This window comes from Zeus faber (assembly GCF_960531495.2).
Source record: "Zeus faber genome assembly, chromosome: 5".
NCBI lineage: Eukaryota > Metazoa > Chordata > Actinopteri > Zeiformes > Zeidae > Zeus > Zeus faber.
In genome coordinates, this window is record NC_137192.1 from 36,959,461 (window position 1) to 36,982,435 (window position 22,975).

The 22,975-nt window shown below is 45.4% G+C and overlaps 2 protein-coding genes across 2 annotated transcripts in view; one reads left to right on the forward strand and one right to left on the reverse strand.

Annotated features, from left to right (window-relative positions):
- The window catches only part of cenpp (centromere protein P), a gene marked incomplete at both ends in the record, with an annotated part of 78,720 nt that extends 74,515 nt beyond the window's left edge, over positions 1–4,205 (forward strand). Inside the window, 3 exons of the mRNA XM_080001213.1 lie at positions 3,537–3,616; positions 3,758–3,849; positions 4,087–4,205. Coding sequence (XP_079857339.1) covers positions 3,537–3,616; positions 3,758–3,849; positions 4,087–4,205 — 291 coding nt within the window. The remainder of the gene's footprint in view (positions 1–3,536; positions 3,617–3,757; positions 3,850–4,086) is intronic.
- Positions 4,206–4,226: 21 nt separating this feature from the next.
- ippk (inositol 1,3,4,5,6-pentakisphosphate 2-kinase) lies at positions 4,227–22,841 on the reverse strand. The gene is made up of 14 exons (XM_080000797.1): positions 22,668–22,841; positions 17,222–17,281; positions 16,943–17,038; positions 9,919–9,985; positions 8,621–8,733; positions 8,182–8,271; positions 6,843–6,901; positions 6,632–6,704; positions 6,391–6,528; positions 6,163–6,277; positions 5,943–6,078; positions 5,727–5,829; positions 5,347–5,438; positions 4,227–5,106 (listed from the first exon to the last, which is right to left on the reverse strand). Exons 1-14 carry the CDS (start codon positions 22,746–22,748, stop codon positions 4,914–4,916), a joined length of 1,416 nt encoding a protein of 471 aa, XP_079856923.1. The 5' UTR covers positions 22,749–22,841; the 3' UTR covers positions 4,227–4,913.
- Positions 22,842–22,975: the final 134 nt, after the last annotated feature.

Genomic DNA, 22,975 nt, shown 5'->3' on the forward strand with positions numbered 1-22,975 from the left:
GTGTAATGGTGTAACAGTGCAACAGTCTAATAGTGTAACAGTCTAATAGTGTAACAATGTAATAGGGTAACAGTGTTATAGTGTTACAGTGTAATAGTCTAACAATTTATTAGTGGTAAAGTCTAATAGTGTAACAGTCTTATAGTGTCATAGTTTAACAGTCTAATAGTGTAATAGTGTAAAAGTGTTATTGTCTAACAGTGTGATAGTGTAACTGCCTTATAGTGTAACAGTCTAATAGTCATAATTTAACAGTCTAATAGTGTAACAGTGTAATTGTGTAACAGTCTAATAGTGTAACAATGTAATAGGGTACCAGTGTAATAGTCTAACAAATTATTAGTGGTAAAGGCTAATAGTGTAACAGTCTAATAGTGTAATAGTGTCATAATGTAAGTGTAATAGTCTAATTGTGTAACAGTGTAATAGTGTTATTGTCTAACAGTGTGATAGTGTAACAATGTAACAGCCTTATAGTGTAACAGTCTAATAGTGTCATAATTTAACAGTCTAATAGTGTAACAGTATAATAGTGTAATAGTGCAACAGCCTAATTGTGCAATAGTGTAACAGTGTAGCAGTCTAATAGTGTTACAATGTAATAGGGTAACAGTGTAACGGTGTAACAGTCTAATAGTCTAACAATTTATCAGTGGAAAAGTCTAATAGTGTAACAGTCTAATTGTGTAATAGTGTTATTGTCTAACAGTGTGATAGTGTAACAGTATAATTGTGTAACAGTGTAATAGTCTAACAATTTATCAGTGGAAAAGTCTAATAGTGTATTAGTGTCATAGTGTAACAGTCTAATAGTGTAACAGTGTAATGGTGTAACAGTGCAACAGTCTAATAGTGTAACAGTCTAATAGTGTAACAATGTAATAGGGTAACAGTGTTATAGTGTTACAGTGTAATAGTCTAACAATTTATCAGTGGAAAAGTCTAATAGTGTAACAGTCTAATTGTGTAATAGTGTTATTGTCTAACAGTGTGATAGTGTAACAGTATAATTGTGTAACAGTGTAATAGTCTAACAATTTATCAGTGGAAAAGTCTAATAGTGTATTAGTGTCATAGTGTAACAGTCTAATAGTGTAACAGTGTAATGGTGTAACAGTGCAACAGTCTAATAGTGTAACAGTCTAATAGTGTAACAATGTAATAGGGTAACAGTGTTATAGTGTTACAGTGTAATAGTCTAACAATTTATTAGTGGTAAAGTCTAATAGTGTAACAGTCTTATAGTGTCATAGTTTAACAGTCTAATAGTGTAATAGTGTAAAAGTGTTATTGTCTAACAGTGTGATAGTGTAACTGCCTTATAGTGTAACAGTCTAATAGTGTCATAATTTAACAGTCTAATAGTGTAACAGTGTAATTGTGTAACAGTCTAATAGTGTAACAATGTAATAGGGTACCAGTGTAATAGTCTAACAAATTATTAGTGGTAAAGGCTAATAGTGTAACAGTCTAATAGTGTAATAGTGTCATAATGTAAGTGTAATAGTCTAATTGTGTAACAGTGTAATAGTGGTATTGTCTAACAGTGTGATAGTGTAACAATGTAACAGCCTTATAGTGTAACAGTCTAATAGTGTCATAATTTAACAGTCTAATAGTGTAACAGTATAATAGTGTAATAGTGCAACAGCCTAATTGTGCAATAGTGTAACAGTGTAGCAGTCTAATAGTGTTACAATGTAATAGGGTAACAGTGTAACGGTGTAACAGTCTAATAGTCTAACAATTTATCAGTGGAAAAGTCTAATAGTGTAACAGTCTAATTGTGTAATAGTGTTATTGTCTAACAGTGTGATAGTGTAACAGTATAATTGTGTAACAGTGTAATGGTGTAACAGTGCAACAGTCTAATAGTGTAACAGTCTAATAGTGTAACAATGTAATAGGGTAACAGTGTTATAGTGTTACACTGTAATAGTCTAACAATTTATTAGTGGTAAAGTCTAATAGTGTAACAGTCTTATAGTGTCATAGTTTAACAGTCTAATAGTGTAATAGTGTAAAAGTGTTATTGTCTAACAGTGTGATAGTGTAACTGCCTTATAGTGTAATAGTGTAACAGTCTAATAGTGTCATAATTTAACAGTCTAATAGTGTAACAGTGTAATTGTGTAACAGTCTAATAGTGTAACAATGTAATAGGGTACCAGTGTAATAGTCTAACAAATTATTAGTGGTAAAGGCTAATAGTGTAACAGTCTAATTGTGTAACAGTGTAATAGTGTTATTGTCTAACAGTGTGATAGTGTAACAATGTAACAGCCTTATAGTGTAACAGTCTAATAGTGTAACAGTATAATAGTGTAATAGTGCAACAGTCTAATTGTGTAATCGTGTAACAGTCTAATAGTGTAACAGGGCAACAGCCTAATTGTGCAATAGTGTAACAGTGTAACAGTCTAATAGTCTAACAATTTATCAGTGGAAAAGTCTAATAGTGTATTAGTGTCTTGGTGCAACAGTCTAATTGTGTAATAGTGTAACAGTCTAATAGTGTCATAATTTAACAGTCTAATAGTGTAACAGTGTAATTGTGCAACAGTCTAATTGTGTAACGGTGTAACAGCCTTATAGTGTAATAGTGTAACAGTGTATGAGTCTAACAGTAACAATTTATTAGAGTAACAGTCTAATAGTACAACAGTCTAACAGTGTAACAATTGAATAGTGTAACGGTGTAATAGTATAAAAGTCTTGGTAGCATGCTAACTAGCTTTAGCATCGGTACTGAATAGATGAAGGAATGGCACACTGGCAGTAACCCTATATATACTATATATACACTGTATATACTAGATACCAGCGGTTCCCATCCTTTTTGGACTCACAGCCCACTTGAAAATCTCAGTGTTGGCGGCCACATCCGACCAGATGTAATACAGAGACAAACGGTGCGTTGTCAGAGGACATATATATTTTAACAATCATATGCATTCTTATACATACAGTGCAGTGGTGGAAAAACTAAAAAAGAGCTGAGTTAAAAATAACCTTATATCAATGTAACTTTGGCGAGTTTTACGTTGGTAAGGTAAAACTAACAATAACAGGAGCACATGAATATGGAGTCACCTCATGAAAAGCTGACGCTGCATGGCAGACACCACCTCCTTGATGTCTGGTTTAAGAGATGACGCTCTGAAGAGAACATCGGGATCAACATTCACTTCATTCAGAATTTCATCTTCAATGCCACAAGCAGTGAAAAGCCAGTCTTGCAGAGATACGTCGCATCAGAAACCGCACAGCTCTGTAGAACAGATCGGGATACTCAGAACAAACATGGGGCACAAATTTTGTCAGGTACTTCAGAGAGGAAGACAGTTTCAATGTCCTCTCCCAGGAGAGAGCCACAGACCGTCCTTCTCTAAAGTCTCTGGTCACTGTGGCTGGTGGAGGCTTCTCCATCCAGCTGCACTGCACATCTGGGATGGAGAGGTGTTGAGCCTGGTCCTCACAACGTGCAGGTGCTGTTCTTGTTGGGAATCACTGCTCTCACCTGTCTCTCTCTCCAGGAGAAGTATCCCTCCATCGTCTCCCTCCCTGGCGGCTGCAGGTCAGAGGTCATGAACCTTCATCACCCACAACTTCCTGGGTAAACCACACCATCTGGCCTTTACCTGTCTGTCTGAACACCTGTCTTCCTCCCTGGCAGCTGCAGGTCAGAGGTTATGACCCTTCGTCACCCACACCATCTGGCCTTTACCTGTCTCTCTCCCACCTGTCTCTCTCTCAGCTGTGCTCTGATTCTCTCCTGGTCGTTGGAGGTTTCCGTGGGGGGGGCGGTGACTCCTCACATCCACCTTCTCACCAAGATCCCTGAGACAGGTACAGGAAGTTGTCTCACCTCCTGCTCCACACGGACGCAGGTATCCCAGCATGCATTTCACCAGACTATAGTATTCTCCCGTGTCCTAAACGACGTGCTTGGTCCATGTTGCGGTGCATTATGGGATATCCATGCCGGTGGAGCTTGATGCTTATTATGGTTTTGAGACACAGACATCTTTCCCAGAATGCAATGTCCCGACGCACCCGTCTCTCTCTGTCTCTCTCGCCGTCTAGCGCTGCAGATGGACCGGGTCGGTGCCGTCGGGGGCGCGGCCGAGTCCTTCCAGAGCCTGAGGAGGCTCCTGGGAACCGAGGCTGCGCTGGAGAGCCTGGTCCTGGCACTGAGCCAGTGAAATGAACCATCCAACAGGAAGTGCTTTACAAACTCTTTATTCAATAGAAAGATGTGGAACACGAGGCTTCATTAGTAAAGATCTACAAAAAATAAATAATTTAAATACAAAAAGCCCGAAAAACCCAACCAGGTGCCGGCGGCGGACGTCCGGGCTCCGTCTCCACCAGGCGGACAGTCAGACAGGAGGAGTGGAAACACACACACACACACGCGCTGTCTCACTCTCTCACACACACACTCTCACAGCAGTACAAACACAGCAAGACACTTATGGCACACAACAGTGAAAAGCAGCATTATACACCATCTATTACCTGTCTGTGGTTCTGTCACATGTCAACTTCCTGTTAGGGAACCAAACAGGAAGTTGACACTTCAAACATTTCAGCGCAGACGGGTGAAAAGAGCTCAATGTTTCAGGTCTTTTCACCCGTCTGTCTTCCAGGGGGCAGACAGGTAGAAACCACCACGAGGAAACCTGTCTGTCCGTCTCACCCCTCCGATCCTCTCCGGAAACTCCGCTTTCGGCAGCGTTGCCGTGGAGACGGCAGACAGGAAGTGGTCAAATGAGGTCGGGGGCGGTTGCCACGGTAACCATGCCGGTACAGTCAGTGAAGGCGAAGAGGAAGCGAGGAGACAGAACACGAGTCCTGAGTGGGCGTGGCCTAGCAACAGGAAGCAGGGCGGGCGGGCAGGGGGCGGGGCCTCAGACCGGGTGGAAGAGCAGCGTGCGCTCGTCCAGGTAGACGGGTTGCCGTGGCAACGAGCCCTTGGGCAAGGCGGCGGCACGCAGGTAGAAGGACACCACCCGGCTGTCCAGGCGCTGCTGGCGGTGGACGCTGTCCCACGGCTTGGGGTCCAAATCCAAGATGGACGCCGACACGGAGAAGACAGGAAGTCTGGAGAGAGAGAGAGAGAGACGGGTAACGTGCCACCTCCGTCGGTCTCATGGTCGTTACCATGGCTACGGTCAGACCCGCTGGTCACGCTCGCATTAAAGGTGTATATAATGTTACATTATGGGATGTTCCGTTTCCAAGGTTTTCTACTTCATTCAAAACAATAAAAACTTTGTGTTTAAAGCACCTTCGTGAGACTGCGTGATACTTATGTGTCATTTTTACGAGTATCTTCCTCACCGCTCGCCACCCTCCTCTTCCTCTCCGCGGGGCTGCAGCGTCAGCATGATGGAGCAGTCCTTTGCTGTCATGGCAACACGGTACTGCTGCACCTAGCAACAGAAGATGGGGGTCAGTGAAAACACCACCATGTGAACTGAAGACAGTCCTGTTGTTCAGACCCAGGGGGCGGGGCCTAGAGGGTTAGGGGCGGTGTTCAAGTAGAAACAGGACGCGTACGTATCAGAGGTGGTAGTATAGTTGTACTACTAGTAGTAATACTAGTTGTAATACATTGATAGTATTCAAAATGTTATCTTCTTCTTGGGCTGTATTCAAGGATCAAACAGCCACACAGGAAGTCATGAAACCACACAACACCGTCACGCTGCTCTGGTTACCTTGGCAACAGCGTACTCCAGAGAACCGTCGTCCTCGGATGGAAACTTCTGGAGCTTCTCCAGAAACGCTGCGTTGTACGGACCGTCCAGCTGGAGGCGCTCCCTAGCAACACAATAACAACCAATGTTACCATGGTTACTACTATGGTTACCCCCTGTGTGTTGATTAATGACATCCGTCAAGTTACGTTACTACGGTACTGTTGCTATGGATACCTCTCGGTGGGGAAGCGGTGCAGGTACTGCTCCACTCGACGGTACAGCGGGAAAATTCCCTCGATGTCTAACGTGTCGAACATCTGAGTCCGAAGGATCTGAGCCAGGACACAACGAGAGGGGAGACAGGCTGGACCTGACAGACAGACAGGTGGACACTCACTTAGTATTACACAGTAGTACGCAGTAGTATACAGTAGTACACAGTAGTACAGAGTACCTGCTCTGATCAGCTCCCTGCATAGCACACTGCCCTCACACACGCTCCTCCCTCCGCCTCCTCTTTCTACATCTTCACCTCCATCCTCCTCCATCAGAAGACTGTTCACCAGCACCTGCACACAGTCACACACACAGTGACAGTCTCACACACACGGTCACACACACAGTGACACACACGGTAACACACAGAGTTACACACACACACACACACAGTGGGAGGCGTCACCTGGATGAAGTCGTTGAGAACAGCCTTGTTGCTAAGGCGACTGTTGCTACACAGGAAGTAGCTCCTGAGGTTCTGCAGCAGAGAACCTGGATCCTGGAGGTCTGAGTCACCATGCTGCCCATACACACACTGCCCACCCTGCAGTACACAGCAGTACACAGCAGTACACAGTAGTACACGATCAGCTTATTCTTAAGATGCCTGACATACAGAACAGAGACAGACAAACAGACAGACTCACCTTGAAGACTTTCAGGTTATTCTGTGGTTCTTCTATCAAGTGTTTGATGGCAAAGTACATCCTCTGTTTGTTCCTACACAACACACACACAGCTGCTCAGTGCAAACATCTGTACTGCTGGCTGGAACCTGTGGCTAGTACTGTCAGTACTTGTACTACCGCTACTAGTAGTAGTAGTAGTAGTAGTAGTACTACTAGGATGTGGTCTCACCCTGAGAAGAGGTCCAGTGGACAGTACAGACTACGCTTTCTCCACTTCCCATTGGCAACCTGAGAGAGAGACATGCTGTCAGTCTACCTGTGTCGGCCATCTTGGATTTGGAACATCTTATATTTCTCCAATAAGGAAACTTCTACAAGAGGAACAGACGCTCCATTTAATTGTATTCAATAGAAGAGGAACAGACGCTCCATTTAATTGTATTCAATAGAAGAGGAACAGACGCTCCATTTAATTGTATTCAATAGAAGAGGAACAGACGCTCCATTTAATTGTATTCAATAGAAGAGGAACAGACGCTCCATTTAATTGTATTCAATAGAAGAGGAACAGACGCTCCATTTAATTGTATTCAATAGAAGAGGAACAGACGCTCCATTTAATTGTATTCAATAGAAGAGGAACAGACGCTCCATTTAATTGTATTCAATAGAAGAGGAACAGACGCTCCATTTAATTGTATTCAATAGAAGAGGAACAGACACTCCATTTAATTGTATTCAATAGAAGAGGAACAGACGCTCCATTTAATTGTATTCAATAGAAGACGACCTAATGCTCCATTTTGAGCCAACACGCCCACAAACTGCAGGGAACCTGTGACGAGACCAGAGCTGCCTGATCGTACCATAATGGTACCTTCTAGTGCATGCAGTACTAATACCTTGTCGTGCAGTACTACTTCCTGGTGTGCAGTACTACTTTCTGATTGTGCAGTACTACTTCCTGGTTGGGCAATACTAGTACCTGGTTCTGCAGTACTACTTCCTGGTTGGGCAATACTAGTACCTGGTTGTGCAGTACTACTTCCTGATTGGGCAAAACTAGTACCTGGTTGTGCAGTACTACTTCCTGGGCATGCAGTACTAGAACCTTGTAGTTCAGTACTACTTCCTGGGTGTGCAGTACTAGTACCTTGTCCGGTAGCACTACTTGCTTGGTGTGCAGTACTAGTATCTGGGTGTGCAGTACTAGTACCTTGTAGTGCAGTACTCGTACCTGGGTGTGCAGTACTAGTACCTGGGTGTGCAGTACTAGTACCTGGGTGTGCAGTACTAGTACCTGGGTGTGCAGTAGTAGTAGTACCTGGGTGTGCAGTACTAGTGCCTTGTAGTGCAGTACTAGTACCTTGTAGTGCAGTACTAGTACCTGGGTGTGCAGTACTAGTACCTGGGTGTGCAGTACTCGTACCTGGGTGTGCAGTACTAGTACCTAGGTGTGCAGTAGTAGTACCTTGTAGTGCAGTAGTAGTACCTGGGTGTGCAGTACTCGTACCTGGGTGTGCAGTACTAGTACCTTGTAGTAGTACCTGGGTGTGCAGTACTCGTACCTTGTAGTGCTGGTGCATACAGAAGCGACAGACTTTGGTCTTGATGTCTTTGCTGATGTGTTTGGACGACGGCAGGAAGCCACACTTGGGCTGCAGAGCAACGACAGGAAGAGGATTCTGATCAACCATCAATGATCAATGATCAACCATCAATGATCACTGATCATTGATGGTTGATGGTTGGTGGTTGGAGGGTGCTGATCAGAGAGGTATCAGGAAGTAGGAACACTGTTGGAGGGAGGGGCTGTGCAGGGTGACGTGGTGGAGGGACCAACATCATTTACTGAACCTCTGAATGGAACCAAAACAACAACAAATACCAACCACCACTCTGTGTGTTGATGTGTGTTGATGTGGGTTGATGTGTGTTGATGGGTGTGTGTTTGTGTGTGTGTGTGTGTGTGTGTGTTTATGTTGTGTGTGTTTGTGTGTGTGTTACCTTGATCTCAACACACAGTGGTGCAGTGTGTGTTGGGTACGATGGAGACGTCAGGTTTGGCAAACACAGGGCACAGCCGCTGTAGATATCCATTACTTTGTCACACCGCCACACTAACACACACACACACACAGTAGTTTGTTTAGTTCAGTTGACAGAACAGTTTTCTAGTTAATGACTCAACCAACTAAACTGTTTGAGTGTCTGTCTCCTCCAGGAGCAGCTGAAGGAGCAGGGAGACTCCACCGCCCCTCGTGCCACTGTTCATCATCCCTCCAAGGAACTCCAACCATGGGGATGGTGGCTCAGGAGGTAGAGCTGGTGGTCTAGTCATCTAAAGGTTGCTGGTTGGATCCCAGGCTCCTCCTGCTAGCATGCTGTAGTGTCCTTGAGCAAGACACTTAACCCCTCATTGCTCCTGATGGCTGCGTCCGTCGCTGTTTGAACAATTGTAAGTCGCTTTGGATAAAAGCCTCTGATCAATGACTAAATGTAATTGTAATGTAATGTAACCAGGAAGGGGGTGGGCACTGACTGCATGTGGGCCAGGGTGCCCAGACCCAGCCCGGTCTGATCCCAAGAGGAATTCAAACTACAGACCAGGGGTGGTGACATCCCACATCATGGAAGGACTGGTGCGAGCACATGAGCCCTGGTGGAGACAACCACTTTGTACAGAGATGCCTGGGTGGAGCGGGTGGAGCAGTACTTCAGGCTCTGTTTCCCTTTATGATCTACACCTAATAAGAGGAGGACCGAAGACTGGTGGTCTGCTGTTCACAATCAGCAAAATCAAGGAGATGTTTCCCCTGTAGTGGTGACTCAGAACCACAAGAACCTGGAGGAACCTGAAGGAGCCTATAGGAACCTGGAGGAACCTGGAGGAGCCTATAGGAACCTGGAGGAACCTGGAGGAGCCTATAGGAACCTGGAGGAGCCTGGAGGAACCTATAGGAACCTGGAGGAGCCTATAGGAACCTGGAGGAGCCTATAGGAACCTGGAGGAACCTGGAGGAGCCTATAGGAACCTGGAGGAACCTGGAGGAGCCTATAGGAACCTGGAGGAACCTGGGGAAACTTGGAGGAGCCTGGAGGAGCCTATAGGGACCTGGAGGAGCCTGGAGGAGCCTATAGGGACCTGGAGGAGCCTGGAGGAGCCTATAGGGACCTGGAGGAGCCTGGAGGAGCCTATAGGGACCTGGAGGAGCCTGGAGGAGCCTAGAGGAGCAGGACTGGGAGGATCTCTGCAGGTAAACACTGTTCTACTGATGGTTCTGGGATGGAGAAGCCCCGCCTACCTGGCCTTTGATGTTGAACCTTGATTGACAGCTGTCTCACAAACTCCAGCGGCAGTTTGACAACTTCCTGTGGCAAAGAGAAGTCAAATATAGTATTAGTATTGTACTATTACGTTATACTATTATACTATTATATTGTATTATTAGACTATTAGACTATTATATTATTATACTATTATAGAGGAGTCGTGTCCTATATATTTTACTACGTAGGGAGTAGTGTGGTATATATTTTACTACGTAGGGAGTAATGTGGTATATATTTTACGGCATAGGGAATAGTGTGGTATATATTTTACTACATAGGGAGTAGTGTGGTATATATTTTACTACGTAGGGAGTAGTGTGGTATATATTTTACTACGTAGGGGGTAGTGTGGTATATATTTTACTACGTAGGGAGTAATGTGGTATATATTTTACTACGTAGGGAGTAGTGTGGTATATATTTTACTACGTAGGGAGTAGTGTGGTATATATTTCACTACGTAGGGAGTAGTGTGGTATATATTTTACTACGTAGGGAGTAGTGTGGTATATATTTTACGGCGTAGGGAGTAGTTTACTACATATCTCACGATGTAGGGAGTAAGGTACGATATAATTTGCTACATAGGGAATAGTGTACTATATATTTTACTATGTAGGGAGTAGTGCACTATATATTTTACTATGTAGGGAGTAGTGCACTATATATTTTACTATGTAGAGAGTAGTGCACTATATATTTTACTATGTAGGGAGTAGTGCACTATATATTTTACTATGTAGGGAGTAGTGCACTATATATTTTACTATGTAGGGAGTAGTGCACTATATATTTTACTATGTAGAGAGTAGTGCACTATATATTTTACTATGTAGAGAGTAGTGCACTATATATTTTATTACGTAGGCCGTAGTGTACTATATATTTTACTACATAGGGAGTAGTGTGGTCTATATTTTACTATGTAGGGAGTTGTGTGGTATATATTTTACTACGTAGGGAGTAGTGTGGTATATATTTTACTACGTAGGGGGTAGTGTGGTATATATTTTACTATGTAGGGAGTAGTGTGGTATATATTTTACTACATAGGGAAGTGTCCTAAATATTTTACTACATAGGGAGTAGCGTACTATATATTTTACTACGTAGGGAGTAGAGTACTATATATTTGATCAGGTAGGGAGTAGTGTACTATATATTTTACTACGTAGGGAGTAGTGTACCATATATTTTATTACGTAGGGAGTAGTGAACTATATATTTTATTACAAAGGAAGTAGTGTACCATATATTTTATTACGTAGGGAGTAGTCTATATGTTTTACTACGTAGAGACTAGTGTACTATATATTTTATTACAAAGGGAGTAGTGTAACATATATTTTATTACATAGGAAGTAGTGCACCATTTATTTTATTATGTAGGGAGTAGTGTACTATATATTTTACTATTTAGTGTAGTAGTGTAAGTTAACATGATGTCCACATACATATTAAATTCACAGATCAGCCACAACATTAAACAAGTGAAGGTGAAGTGAATAACATTGATCATCTGGTTCCAATGGCACCTGTCTATTCTTATTATTCTTATTATATATCTACTGTTATATATTATTATTAGATATACACTTATATATATATATTATTATTATTATTATTATTATTATTATTATTATTATTATATATATACACTCATCATCATCATCATCAGGTCTCTTGCTCGGCGACTGGGGCGACACCATGCGTAGAGCCAATCAGTTTCACCAATCTTCTCCATTTGGGTCGGTCCAGTGCTTGGGACTCGGCTTCAACAAGCGACAGGTCCATTGGGTGTAGGTCCCTGGGGACGGCATCCATCCATCGGGTGCGGGGGGCACCGCGGGGGCGTTTCCAGCCAGCAGCTTTAGGTGGGAAGTGGAGGATAGCGTGAGTAGGGTGTTCTGAGGGGGAGCCTTTTGACATGGCCGTACCAGCGCATCCGACGCTGTGCTGCCAGGTGGGACGCAGGGGGCTGTTGGCTGCGTTCCCGCAGCATGATGTTGGAAACCCTATCTTGCCATTTTATACCCTCTATTGAACGCAGTGCTCTGGTGTCAAAGCCATTGATTCTGGCAGCCAGGGTCTTGTTGAGAGGCCAGGTTTCTGCTCCGTAGAGGAGGATGGAGAGGACCGAGGTGTAATAAATCTTGATATGGAGTGGTGTCTCCACAGCGGCTTCCAAAGTGTTTTCATGGCACTGGCTGCCAGGGCACGTCTCCGGTTTATTTCAGGTGAAATGTTGCCATTGTTGGTGATGATGGACCCGAGGCAGGTGAAGGAGGTCACAAACTCAACCCACTCTCCACTGATATGCAGCGGAGGGGGGGCAGCACCTCCAATGTGCATTAATTTTGTTTCGGGCCAGCTGAGCTTCAGACCCAATTTGTTGACTTCCTCTTGGTAGGTTTCCAAGGCTTCTTTTAACTGGTCAAGAGTGGAGCAGGATAGTGTGGTGTCGTCCGCGTATTTCAGATCTGTGAGGGTGTAACTGCCTAGTTTAACCCCAGGAATACGTGCACATATCCGTTCCATCAGGTGGTCGATGATGCAGTTAACAAGGTCTGGTGCAGCTACGCATCCCTGCCTCACTCCGCTGTTGATTGGGAACCAGGTAGAGTTTGTGCCATTGACACGCACACAGCTTTCGCTGTAGAGCTTTTGGAAGAGAGCTCATGTACCTCCACAATGATGAGGCGGAGGGCAGGGATCTGGTCCGTTGTGGAGCGGTTTGGCATGAAGCCCGCCTGTTGGGGGCGTCTTTCGCTTCTGATGGCCGGAAGGGCCCGGGTGAGAAGTATGCGGGTGAAGATCTTGCCTGGGATAGACAGGAGTGTGATGCCTCTGTGGTTGCTGCAGACCATTTTATCACCCTTGTGTTTCTAGAAGGGGAGGATGATACCCCTGGGTCCAGTCTTCCGGGGGGTGCTCAGTTATCCAGACATGATTGATGATTTCGGTGAGCCAGTCAATGGTGTTGTCACCATTGACTGGCTCATGATTTCAGCTGCATTGTTGCAGATACCAGGGGCTCTGTCATTTCTCAGTTTGGTCAGAGCTTGCAGGACCTCTACTTTTGTGATGGGGTCTATGCTGCAGTTGTCATTTGCGCTGGCATTTTCAGATGAAATGGTGAGTGTGGGGTCAGTTTGGGGTGCAGGGTGATGCAAAAGGTCACTGAAGTGCTCCTTCCAGCGGCTGATGCATTCATCCTCGGAGTTCAATATGATACCCTGTGCGTCCTTTACCTGGACTGCCTTCTGTTGGGGGCCTGATTTCACTCACCTCAGGGTTCGATACACTTGGGTGAAGTTGTTATTTTCGGCGGCAGATTCCAGGCATTCTGCTTTTCCTTGCCAGAATCTCTCCCTGTCTTCTTGTATCGCGGTGTTGCGTATGCGATTTAGGCGACGGTATTCAGTCATGTCGCCCCTAAGACATGCTGCTCTACGGAGCTCTATGATTTCTAGCGTTGTTGGTGTTATCCAGGGGCGCCTAGGTGTATGGTGAGGGCGTCGGATGGAGTCAGCAGCTGCCTGGTTAATTGTGGACACGAAAAGGTTCCAGTTGGTGAGTTGTTCTTTGGCCAGGGCATTATACCGGTTGGAGATGGAGCGGGTAAACACTGAGGTGATGGTTGGATCCTGGAGATGAGAGGATCTCAGTCGAGGTGGTGCCCGTGGTGATGGAACATCCTTTAACTTCAGTCTCAACTGGGCAACCAATAATCGGTGGTCCGTGTTGCCTAGCTGGGCTCCACGATACACACGGCAGTTGGTAACACTGGATTTCCAGCGACTGGAGATGATGTGATCTAAGGCCTTGTGGGTTTTGTCATCATTGCAATACCATGTCCATTTGTGTATGACTGTTAACTTGCCGTGTTGGTGGTGGAAACCGGCGGTTAGCATCTGTTCGCTGACTGGGGTCCATCCTATAAGGGAGTTCCTAACATGGCATGGCATTGCTAGGGCGACACCATATAGCCCTCTGTTGTCATTTGAGCCGCTCTAGATGTAGCTGTGGTCTCTCTCTTTCTTCTCACCGCTATCGCGCCAGCGTGATTCGCAGAGTCCCGCGATGGAGATATTGTAACGAGACAGTTCACGAGACAGAAGAGAAGCGTGTCCTGTGCGTCAAAGTGTTTGCACATTCCATGTAGCAACATGGAAGGATGTCGGAGATTGATTGTTCGTGAGTCAGGGGCGTGCAAGGGTCGATACCAAGGGGCAGTCCGGCTATTTCTGATTGGTTTCGTAACAAGGAGAGGTTCTCTGGAGTAGGTTGTAAGCCCACTTCCAGATAGCCAGCTGGGGTGGGCTGCCCCCTTAGGGCCTGCTGGCCTGCCCCATATATACACTGTTATATATTATTATATATACACTATACATATATATTGTTATACATTTTTATTATATATATATATATATATATATATATATATATATATACACAGTGTTATATATTATTATATATTTTGTGTTATATATTATTATTATATACACTACTCACAAAAAGTTTGGGATATTTGGCTTTCAGGTGACATTTATGGAAAATGTAAAAAGTTGACGCTCCATTGATATGATATGATGAAAGTAGAGCATTTAAGTAGAAGATACAATGGTGATTTCCTCATCTCAAACTATGTATTGAAACAAAAACCAACAACAAATGTCAACGTCTCAATAACTTGTCATGTGGCCTTGAGCATCAGTTACAGCTTGACAAGGACGTCTCAAGCTGTTCACAAGTCGACTTATTGTCTGCTGAGGCCTGGGCCCCCACTCTTCTTGAAGGGGCCCCTCAGGTCATTGAGGTTGTGGGGTACAGAGTTAGGAGCCTCTACACGGCCACTCAGCTCATCCCATAGGTTTTATATGGGATTCAGGTCTGGAGAAAGTGCAGGCCACTCCATTTGAGGTGCGTAGCGCTCTCCTTGACGTCTCCATCATTTCTGCTCCACGTGAATCCACTTTCATCAGAGAACAGCTCTGAGGCCCCTGGTCCCTCGTCCAGCGTCAACGCTGCCTGGCCCCTGCAAGACCATGATGCCTGTGCCTGGTGGTGTGGTCAGGTGCCCTTGCAGGTGGTCTAGCACGCAGACCACGCTGATGTCAACGGTTTTGAATGGTCTGACGTGACACTTGGTACCTCTCACCTTCCTTAAATGTGCCTGGAGTTGAGTGGCATCATCATTCGGTTGCGCAGGGCACTGTTCACAATGAAGCGCTCATCAGTGTGGGATGTGGCCAAAGGACGTCCACTTCTATACCTTTCTGTGACTCTTCCAGTCTCTGTATCTCTGTTGCAACCTGCTGATGACACTCTGTGACACTCTAAGCTCAGTGGCCACTTCCCTCTGACAACATCCTGTTTGAAGCCTCGCCAGGCGAGGTGCTGTTGATCAGTTGTTGGTGTGGTCTTGGTCTCATGATGTCAACATGTGAACAGCATGATGAAGAGGACTGTTTCAATACCAACTCTAATTGAACCAGGACATTTATTGGTGGATTCATGGATCAAACACCTGTTGTGAATTTTTCCGTTCAGCTCCTTGTTAGAGAACAGCAAGTTGTGCAAAAAGTACTGAGACATTGAACAGTTGGACATGTGCATTCAAAAGTTTAGAGAAGGTCAAATGAAGTTCACCTGTAAAGGTTATAGTGCATTTTAGGTTCATCCTGAAATTTCACCCGAAAGCCGAATATCCCTAACTTTTTGTGAGTAGTGTATATAGTGTTATTATTATACATAGTGTTATATATTATTATTATATATATAGTGTTATATATTATTACATTACATTTCATTACATTTAGTCATTAAGCAGACGCTTTTATCCAAAGCGACTTACAAGGGAGAATAACATATATATATAGTGTTATATATTATATGAGGCAGCAGGGGAAGAGTCAGTTGTTAAAGTATAAAAATGGGTGTGGTCAGGATCTGAGCCACTTTGACAAGGAGCACATTGTGATGCTGGACGACTGGGTCAGAGCATCTCCACAAGCACAGGTCTTGTGACTGTTCCCGCTGTGCAGTGGTTACTACCAAAAGTGTCCAAGGAAGGACGACCGGTGAACCAGCCACAGGGTCACGGGGCCCAAGGCTCATTGATGCACGTGAGGAGCCAGGTTTGGTCCGTCTGGTTCGATGGCACAGTAGAACTACTGCAGCACAATGTGGTGAAACAGTGAATGTTGCTGTGATAGAAAGGTGTAGAACACACAGTGCATGGCAGCTTGCTGCGTATGGGAACTCACAGTGTCCATGCTGACCCCTGTCCACCCCTGAAAGCACCTACAATGGACACGTGCACAACTGGACCATGGAGCAATGGAAGAAGGTGGAGGTCTGATGAATCACATCATGTGGATGGGTGGTGCATGTGCGTCGTTCACCTGGGGAAGAGATGGCACCAGGATGCATTATGGGAAGAAGACAAGCCAGTGGAGGCAGTGTGACGCTCTGGACAATGTTGTGTTGGGAAACCTTGGGTCCTGGCGTTCATGTGGATGTGACTTTAACACATAGCACCTACATAAACATTGTTGCAGAACAAGTACACACCTTCATGGCAACAGTATTCCCTGATGGCAGTGGCCTCTTTCAGCAGGATAATGCTTCCTGCCACACTGCAAACAATTGGTCAGGAATAGTTTGAGGAACATGACAAAGAGTTCAAAGTGTTGACTTGGCCTCCAAATTCCCCAGATTTCGATCCCATGGAGCATTTGTGGGATGTGCTGGAACAACAAGCCTGATCCATGGGGGCTCCACCTCCAACTTGCAGGACTTAAAAGGATCTGCTGCTACATCTTGGTGCCAGATACCACAGGACACCTTCAGAGTCTGGTGGAGTCCTTGCCTCCACCTCACAACTGTTTTGGGGGCATGAGGGGGAGCTACATAGTAATAGAGTTATTAGTGGTGATTTAATGTTGTGGCTGATCGGTGCAAACACAAACACACTATGTAGGAGCCTCTTACGCCACTGTGGACGAACTTCTTCCCCAACAGAGAACTCATCACGTTGCTGCTGAAGTCCACCATGTTCTGGATCTGCCTGAAGGCCTCATCGCTGCTCTACAACACACACACACACACACACACACACACACACACACACACACACACACACACACACACACACACACACACACACACACACACACACACACACACACACACACACACACACACACACACACAATCAACGCCAGGTGGGGGGACAGGGAATCAAACCCTTCACCCTGAGGAGCCTCTTACCTGGGGAGCGTTCTCAGCGTCCTCTGCAGAATACTTGAGCAGACGTAGAACCCTGGGATTCTGCAGAAGAAACAAACCGTTCAACTCCTAGTGGACACTTCATGTACTGCAGTACACCATCTAAATGACTACACTCTCCTCACTACACCATCTAAATGACTACACTCTCCTCACTACACCATCGAAATGACTACACTCTCCTCACTACACCATCGAAATGACTACACTCTCCTCACTACACCATCGAAATGACTACACTCTCCTTCCTGCTATCCACCATCTTGCTGTCCTCCTTGTGTGACAGTCATGTTAACCATGTTAATCAGAGTGGCCTAAGGTGACTGCGTACACACCTACCAACAACAAACATGTGAAACCAAAGGAAAATGCTCTGTTAGTGGTGCAGTGAAACAGCCTCCGCTCAGCCACAAGCAGCATTGGACCATTAGGCCCAAGAGGAAAGCAGCACCTCGTGGTGCGCGGTATTTCAGGTTTGAAGCGACAAATGTGCAACAAAAGAAGGTTTTGTGCAAGGCCTGTCATGGAACAGTCACCACATCACGAGGACCCACCACAAAACCTACATCACACCACAGGCCGAGTGCACGCCCAAAAAGACGCTCCAGCCCAGTGCAGTAAACACGTGGTTACTTCGAATGAAAATTCCCCACGAGGGAACCACGGCACCGCAAGGGGAACGACGGCACCACGTGGTTACACTACCTCGCCGGAGACATTGTGTCTATTAACACCGCGACCAAACACGAGTTTCAAAAACTCCTCGCAACGGCGGATAGAAGATATGCAATTCCCCCCACACACTTCAGTCAAGTTTCCCCGCCAACAACTGTATGCGGAATGTAGGAAAAAGAGCTGAAAAATGTGGAGGATTACGCCATAGCAAGCGATTTGAGGTCAAGCAGACAACCGAGCAGAGTCTCAGCTTACACTCTATCAAAACACCTGACGCATCTCCTGAGAACATCACCACCAGCTGAAAGTGACAAGGACACAGATCGTACGCCAACCAAGTCCAGCGCCCGTGGCCAGATGCAGAATGAACACAGGAGCTTCTAGACGTCACTTCCATTCAAGATGAACTACGTCAGCGGAGGAGTAAGGACTGAAGTGGAACAGGTGGCACCAACATTAACCTGCCTTTTTATGTGCAGCAGTTTAATCAATACAAGATATCCCATGCAATAGAACGTATTGTGTTTTGATAACATTGATTAGCAATTTTTTTTAACGTTTACATATAATGCCCAGTTGCGCCCACTGCTCCACCCCCTGCTTCACCCACCACTCCGCCCACTGCGCACCTGGAAGATGCCACCTGACGACTCCCACCATGGAAGGAGAGGAAGATTCCCGAGGTTAACCTCCCCACGCCAAGCAAAGTGCCTTCGATTTCTGTGCAGCCTGTAGCAGCTACTGCTCCACCATCGAATGTGTTTAGTGCCGGCGACCGCATAGCCACGTTTCAGCATTCATGTCCCAAACCACCGACGGCTGAAATACTGGTGTTCTTGACAAAACATGTGAAAAGAACACAAAGAGTTGTTTTATGTGCGGCTCCTGTTGTTTGGAGGCATTTTAACATTCGAATTGCTCTGCAGTGACTCACAGGTGACAATAAATGATTTAGTTGGATGTGCAATAACATTTTGATATTTAGTGTAACATTTATATTCCTGTTTCTATATTTATAATATTATATAATTATATTATATTATTATATAATATATTTTTAATATTCTTATATTTAGGGGTGGCTTTTATGATAATTATTCTGTGGTTACATAACAGAAAGCTCCTGTTTTATTATCCCAATCGTTTCAATTTGTAGTATTATTACGGTCCTTCATTTTTTTTACTTTTTTAACTAGCTTTCCAATCAATCCAGGCTTTTTATTTAACCCACGAAGTACAACATTCCAGAGAAAAGGGTTTCTGCCGGGCGTGGCACCTGGAGTTCTGCACAGCAGACAAGCTCAGTGGAGTCTAGATAATGAGTGACCGACAAAAATCGATGTCCGGTGTTACCTGTAGTAACATTAAGTTACCTGAAGCAACACGTTACCTGTAGCATTACCTGTAGTAACGGTGTTACCTGTAGTAGCATGTTACCTCTAGTAACTCGTAGAAACGGTGGAAACCCGTAGCGACGGTGCTACCCGTGGCGACGGTGCTACCCGTGGCAACGGTGCTACCCGTGGCAACCCGTGGCGACGGTGCTACCCGTGGCGACGGTGTCAACCGTGGCCACCCGTGGCGACGGTGTTACCCGTGGCAACCCGTAGCTACGGTGTTACCCGTGGCAACCTGTAGTGACAGTGTTACCTGTAGAAACAGTGTGACCTGTAATAATGGTGTTACCTGTAGCAACCTGTAGTGACAGTGTTACCCGTAGCAACCTGTAGTGACAGTGTTACCTGTAGTAACGGTGTGACCTGTAGTAATGGTATTACCTGTAGCAACCTGTAGTGACAGTGTTACCCGTAGCAACCTGTAGTAACGGTGTTACCTGTAGTAATGGTGTTACCTGTAGCAACCTGTAGCAACAGTGTTACCTGTAGCAACCTGTAGTAGCAGTGTTACCTGTAGTAATGGTGTTACCTGTAGCAACCTGTAGTAACGGTGTTACCCATAGCAACCCGTAGTAACAGTGTTACTTGCCGTAACAGTGTGATTTGTAGTAACGGTGTTACCTGTAGTAACAGTGATACCTGTAGCAACAGTGTTACAACAGTGTTGTAGCAACTTGTCGTAACCAGTGATGTAATGAGTGACCAACGAAAATCTAATTTTGTAACATGTCCGGTGTTACCTGTTGTAACATGTTACCTGCAGTAAAGGTGTTACCTGTAGTAACAGTGTTACCTTTAGCAACCTGTATTAACGGTGTTACCTGTAGCAAGCTACAGTAAAGGTGTTGCCTGTGGTAACGGTGTTGCCTGTGGTAACGGTGTTGCCTGTTACCAGGGTTTTCATGAGTTAATTAACTGGTGGGAGAAATTCTTTACCGTGGCAACCCTAACTGCAAATCATTCAGCCCTACAACACACCCGTCTTACTGACTACCCACCCGTCTTACTGACTACACACCCGTCTGTGTAGAAAAGCATGGTAGCCAAGCTATTAAATCTTGTTTAATAATAACATGACAGGACCAGCCTGAGGAATGAGCCCAAACTCCCACCTAAGAACATTCTAAGCCAGGAGTGGAGTTAAGGCTGCTTTATGGTTCTGCATGGGATAACCTTAAGCCCACACCCAGGGGGACTGAAAGCTACCTGTAGCTGTTCAGCTCGAGGCTTTATGACTAACGCAGATAACCTACCCTGAGCAACGGGACACCAGATGCCTGTGGCGGGGGCTGCTGACTATTACGAAGTACAACAGCAGCCCCTCCCCAGCCACGAGTGTGGACACCTCCCTAGCCGGCCAACTGAGTTTCTTTTTTGCGTAGTTTGAGTCAGGTAACAACAACGCTAGCTCGCTGGCTAATTAAAGCTACATCTCTGGGGATGAGCGTGTACTCTTGTGTCTGAGCATGACGTCAGGAGGGCTCTGATGCGGGTGAACACCAGGAAAGCTGCGGGCCCAGATGGCACATCTGGGCGAGTACTGAAGACCTGTGCTAACCAGCTAGCTCCGGTGTTCACTACGATATTCAACATCTCCCTGGCCGAGTCGGTGGTCCCGTCCAAGAGGTCCACCGTCATCCCTGTCCCGAAGATCGCCTCTCCTGCCTGCCTGAAAGACTACCGTCAGGTGGCCCTAATCTTGGTGGTCATGAAGTGCTTCAAGAGGCTGATTAAGGATTACATCTGCGCCTCCTTCCCCCGCACCTTGGACCCGCTGCAGTTTGCGTACCGACCGAACAAATCCACGGACGATGCGGTCTACCAGGTACTGCACACCACGCTCACGCACCTTGATGGCCTGATGACTGGAACTACCCTCCCCTCCCTGCGGGACTTCTACACCAGGAGGTGTAGCAGCACCTAAGAGACTGAGACGGAGTTTCTACATCAAGACATAAGAACTGTCAACGCTGACCTCACCAGGGGTCCGAACAAAAAGTACTGAGACACTCACACTGCCTTACTGTACTGTATGTAGCATACTGTACTGCATACTGTATCACTGTATTGGGTAACTGCATGCTGTACTGCATACTGTATCACTGTTCTGGGTAACTGCATACTGCGCTGTATTGCTGTTCTGTTCAGTGTTACTGTATTGCTGTGTCGTTCTGTTGTATACTGTACTGTATATCTCCATACTCACTTTATTCACATGCACATATCTGTATATACAAATAGCCTATCCAATATACATAACTCTATTCCCTTTACTTCCATTTTGTACCCCCACTCAGTATTGTCTTTGAGTCTTATTTTATTTTTATTTAATTCTAGATTATTCTATTCACTAACTGCATTAGGTTTTAGGAATCAGTTTCAGTAAGTTGCTAGGTAGGAATAAGTTTAGCTATTATGTTCAGTTTAGTAAATATTGTGCATAATCTCCGGGTGCGTTGTTAAGACATTTCACTGCATATGTATGAAAGTATGTATAAGTATGTGACAAATAAACCTCTTGAATCTTGAAGTAGTAGCATTAGTATTACTACTATTTAGAGCTAGTGCAACTACTACTTCCTTCTATTAGTAATAGAAGTAGTAGTTGTACTAGCTCTAAATAGTAGTAATGGTACTAAGAAGTAGAAGTAGTACTAACTCAAAGTAGTAGTGGTACGAAGAAGTAGCAGTACTAGTTTTAAATAGAAGTAACAGTACTTAGTAGTAGTTCTAACTCAAAGTAGTAGCACAACTCATGGTGTGACCAGCGAAGGACACCTGGTACCAGGTGCCCGGGCGTCGACCAACGCTGCCCCCTGCTCCTGGCTGCCCCCCCAGAGGGAGCACAAGCCAGGATGGTTCAATGCAGAGGAAGCGTTTCACCAGCACCACCCAAAAACAAGCGTGGGTGTTGTAGTGTGTGTGACAAAGATTCTTCTTCTTAGCAGTACTAACTCCAAGTAGTAGCAGTACTAACTCCATGTAGTACTACCACTAAGTAGCAGTAGTACGAAGGAGTAGTATTACTAGCTCTAAATAGTCGTAATAGTTCTAAGTAGTAGAAGTAGTAGTACTTAATACTACAGTCTAAGTAGTAGTGGTAGTATTAACTCTAAGTCGTATAGTACGAAGTAGTAATACGAGCTCTAAATAGTACTAATAGTTCTAAGAAGTAGCAGTAGTAGTTCAAACTAAGTAGTAACTCCGAGGTTGTTGAGTTTGTCTAGATTAGTCTCGGGAGTTTTAGTTGAGCCTAGCCTACACTAGCCTACACTAGCCTAGCCTAGCCTAGCCTACCCTACACTAGCCTACACTAGCCTAGCCTAGCCTAGCCTAGCGCGGGCCGGCCGGCTGACCTGGACGTGCGCCACCACCAGGCTGCGGTTCCCCTCTCCGTGGTACTTCCACTCGGCCTCCTCCATCTTGTCCGCCTCCATCCCGCACTGACACCGAACTGACGACGCGACTCTCCAGGGAAAACACGACGAGTTGCTCCGCTGCTGCTGTGGGACCGACACCGACGGGCGACACACTTCCGCTTCCTGCCGGGAAGTTCCGCCCCCCGGCTCTGATTGGCCAACGTCACCGACGAGCGACGTTCTTCCGCTTCCTGCAGGGAAGTTCCGCCCCCCACCCGGCTCTGATTGGCCAACGTCACCGCGGG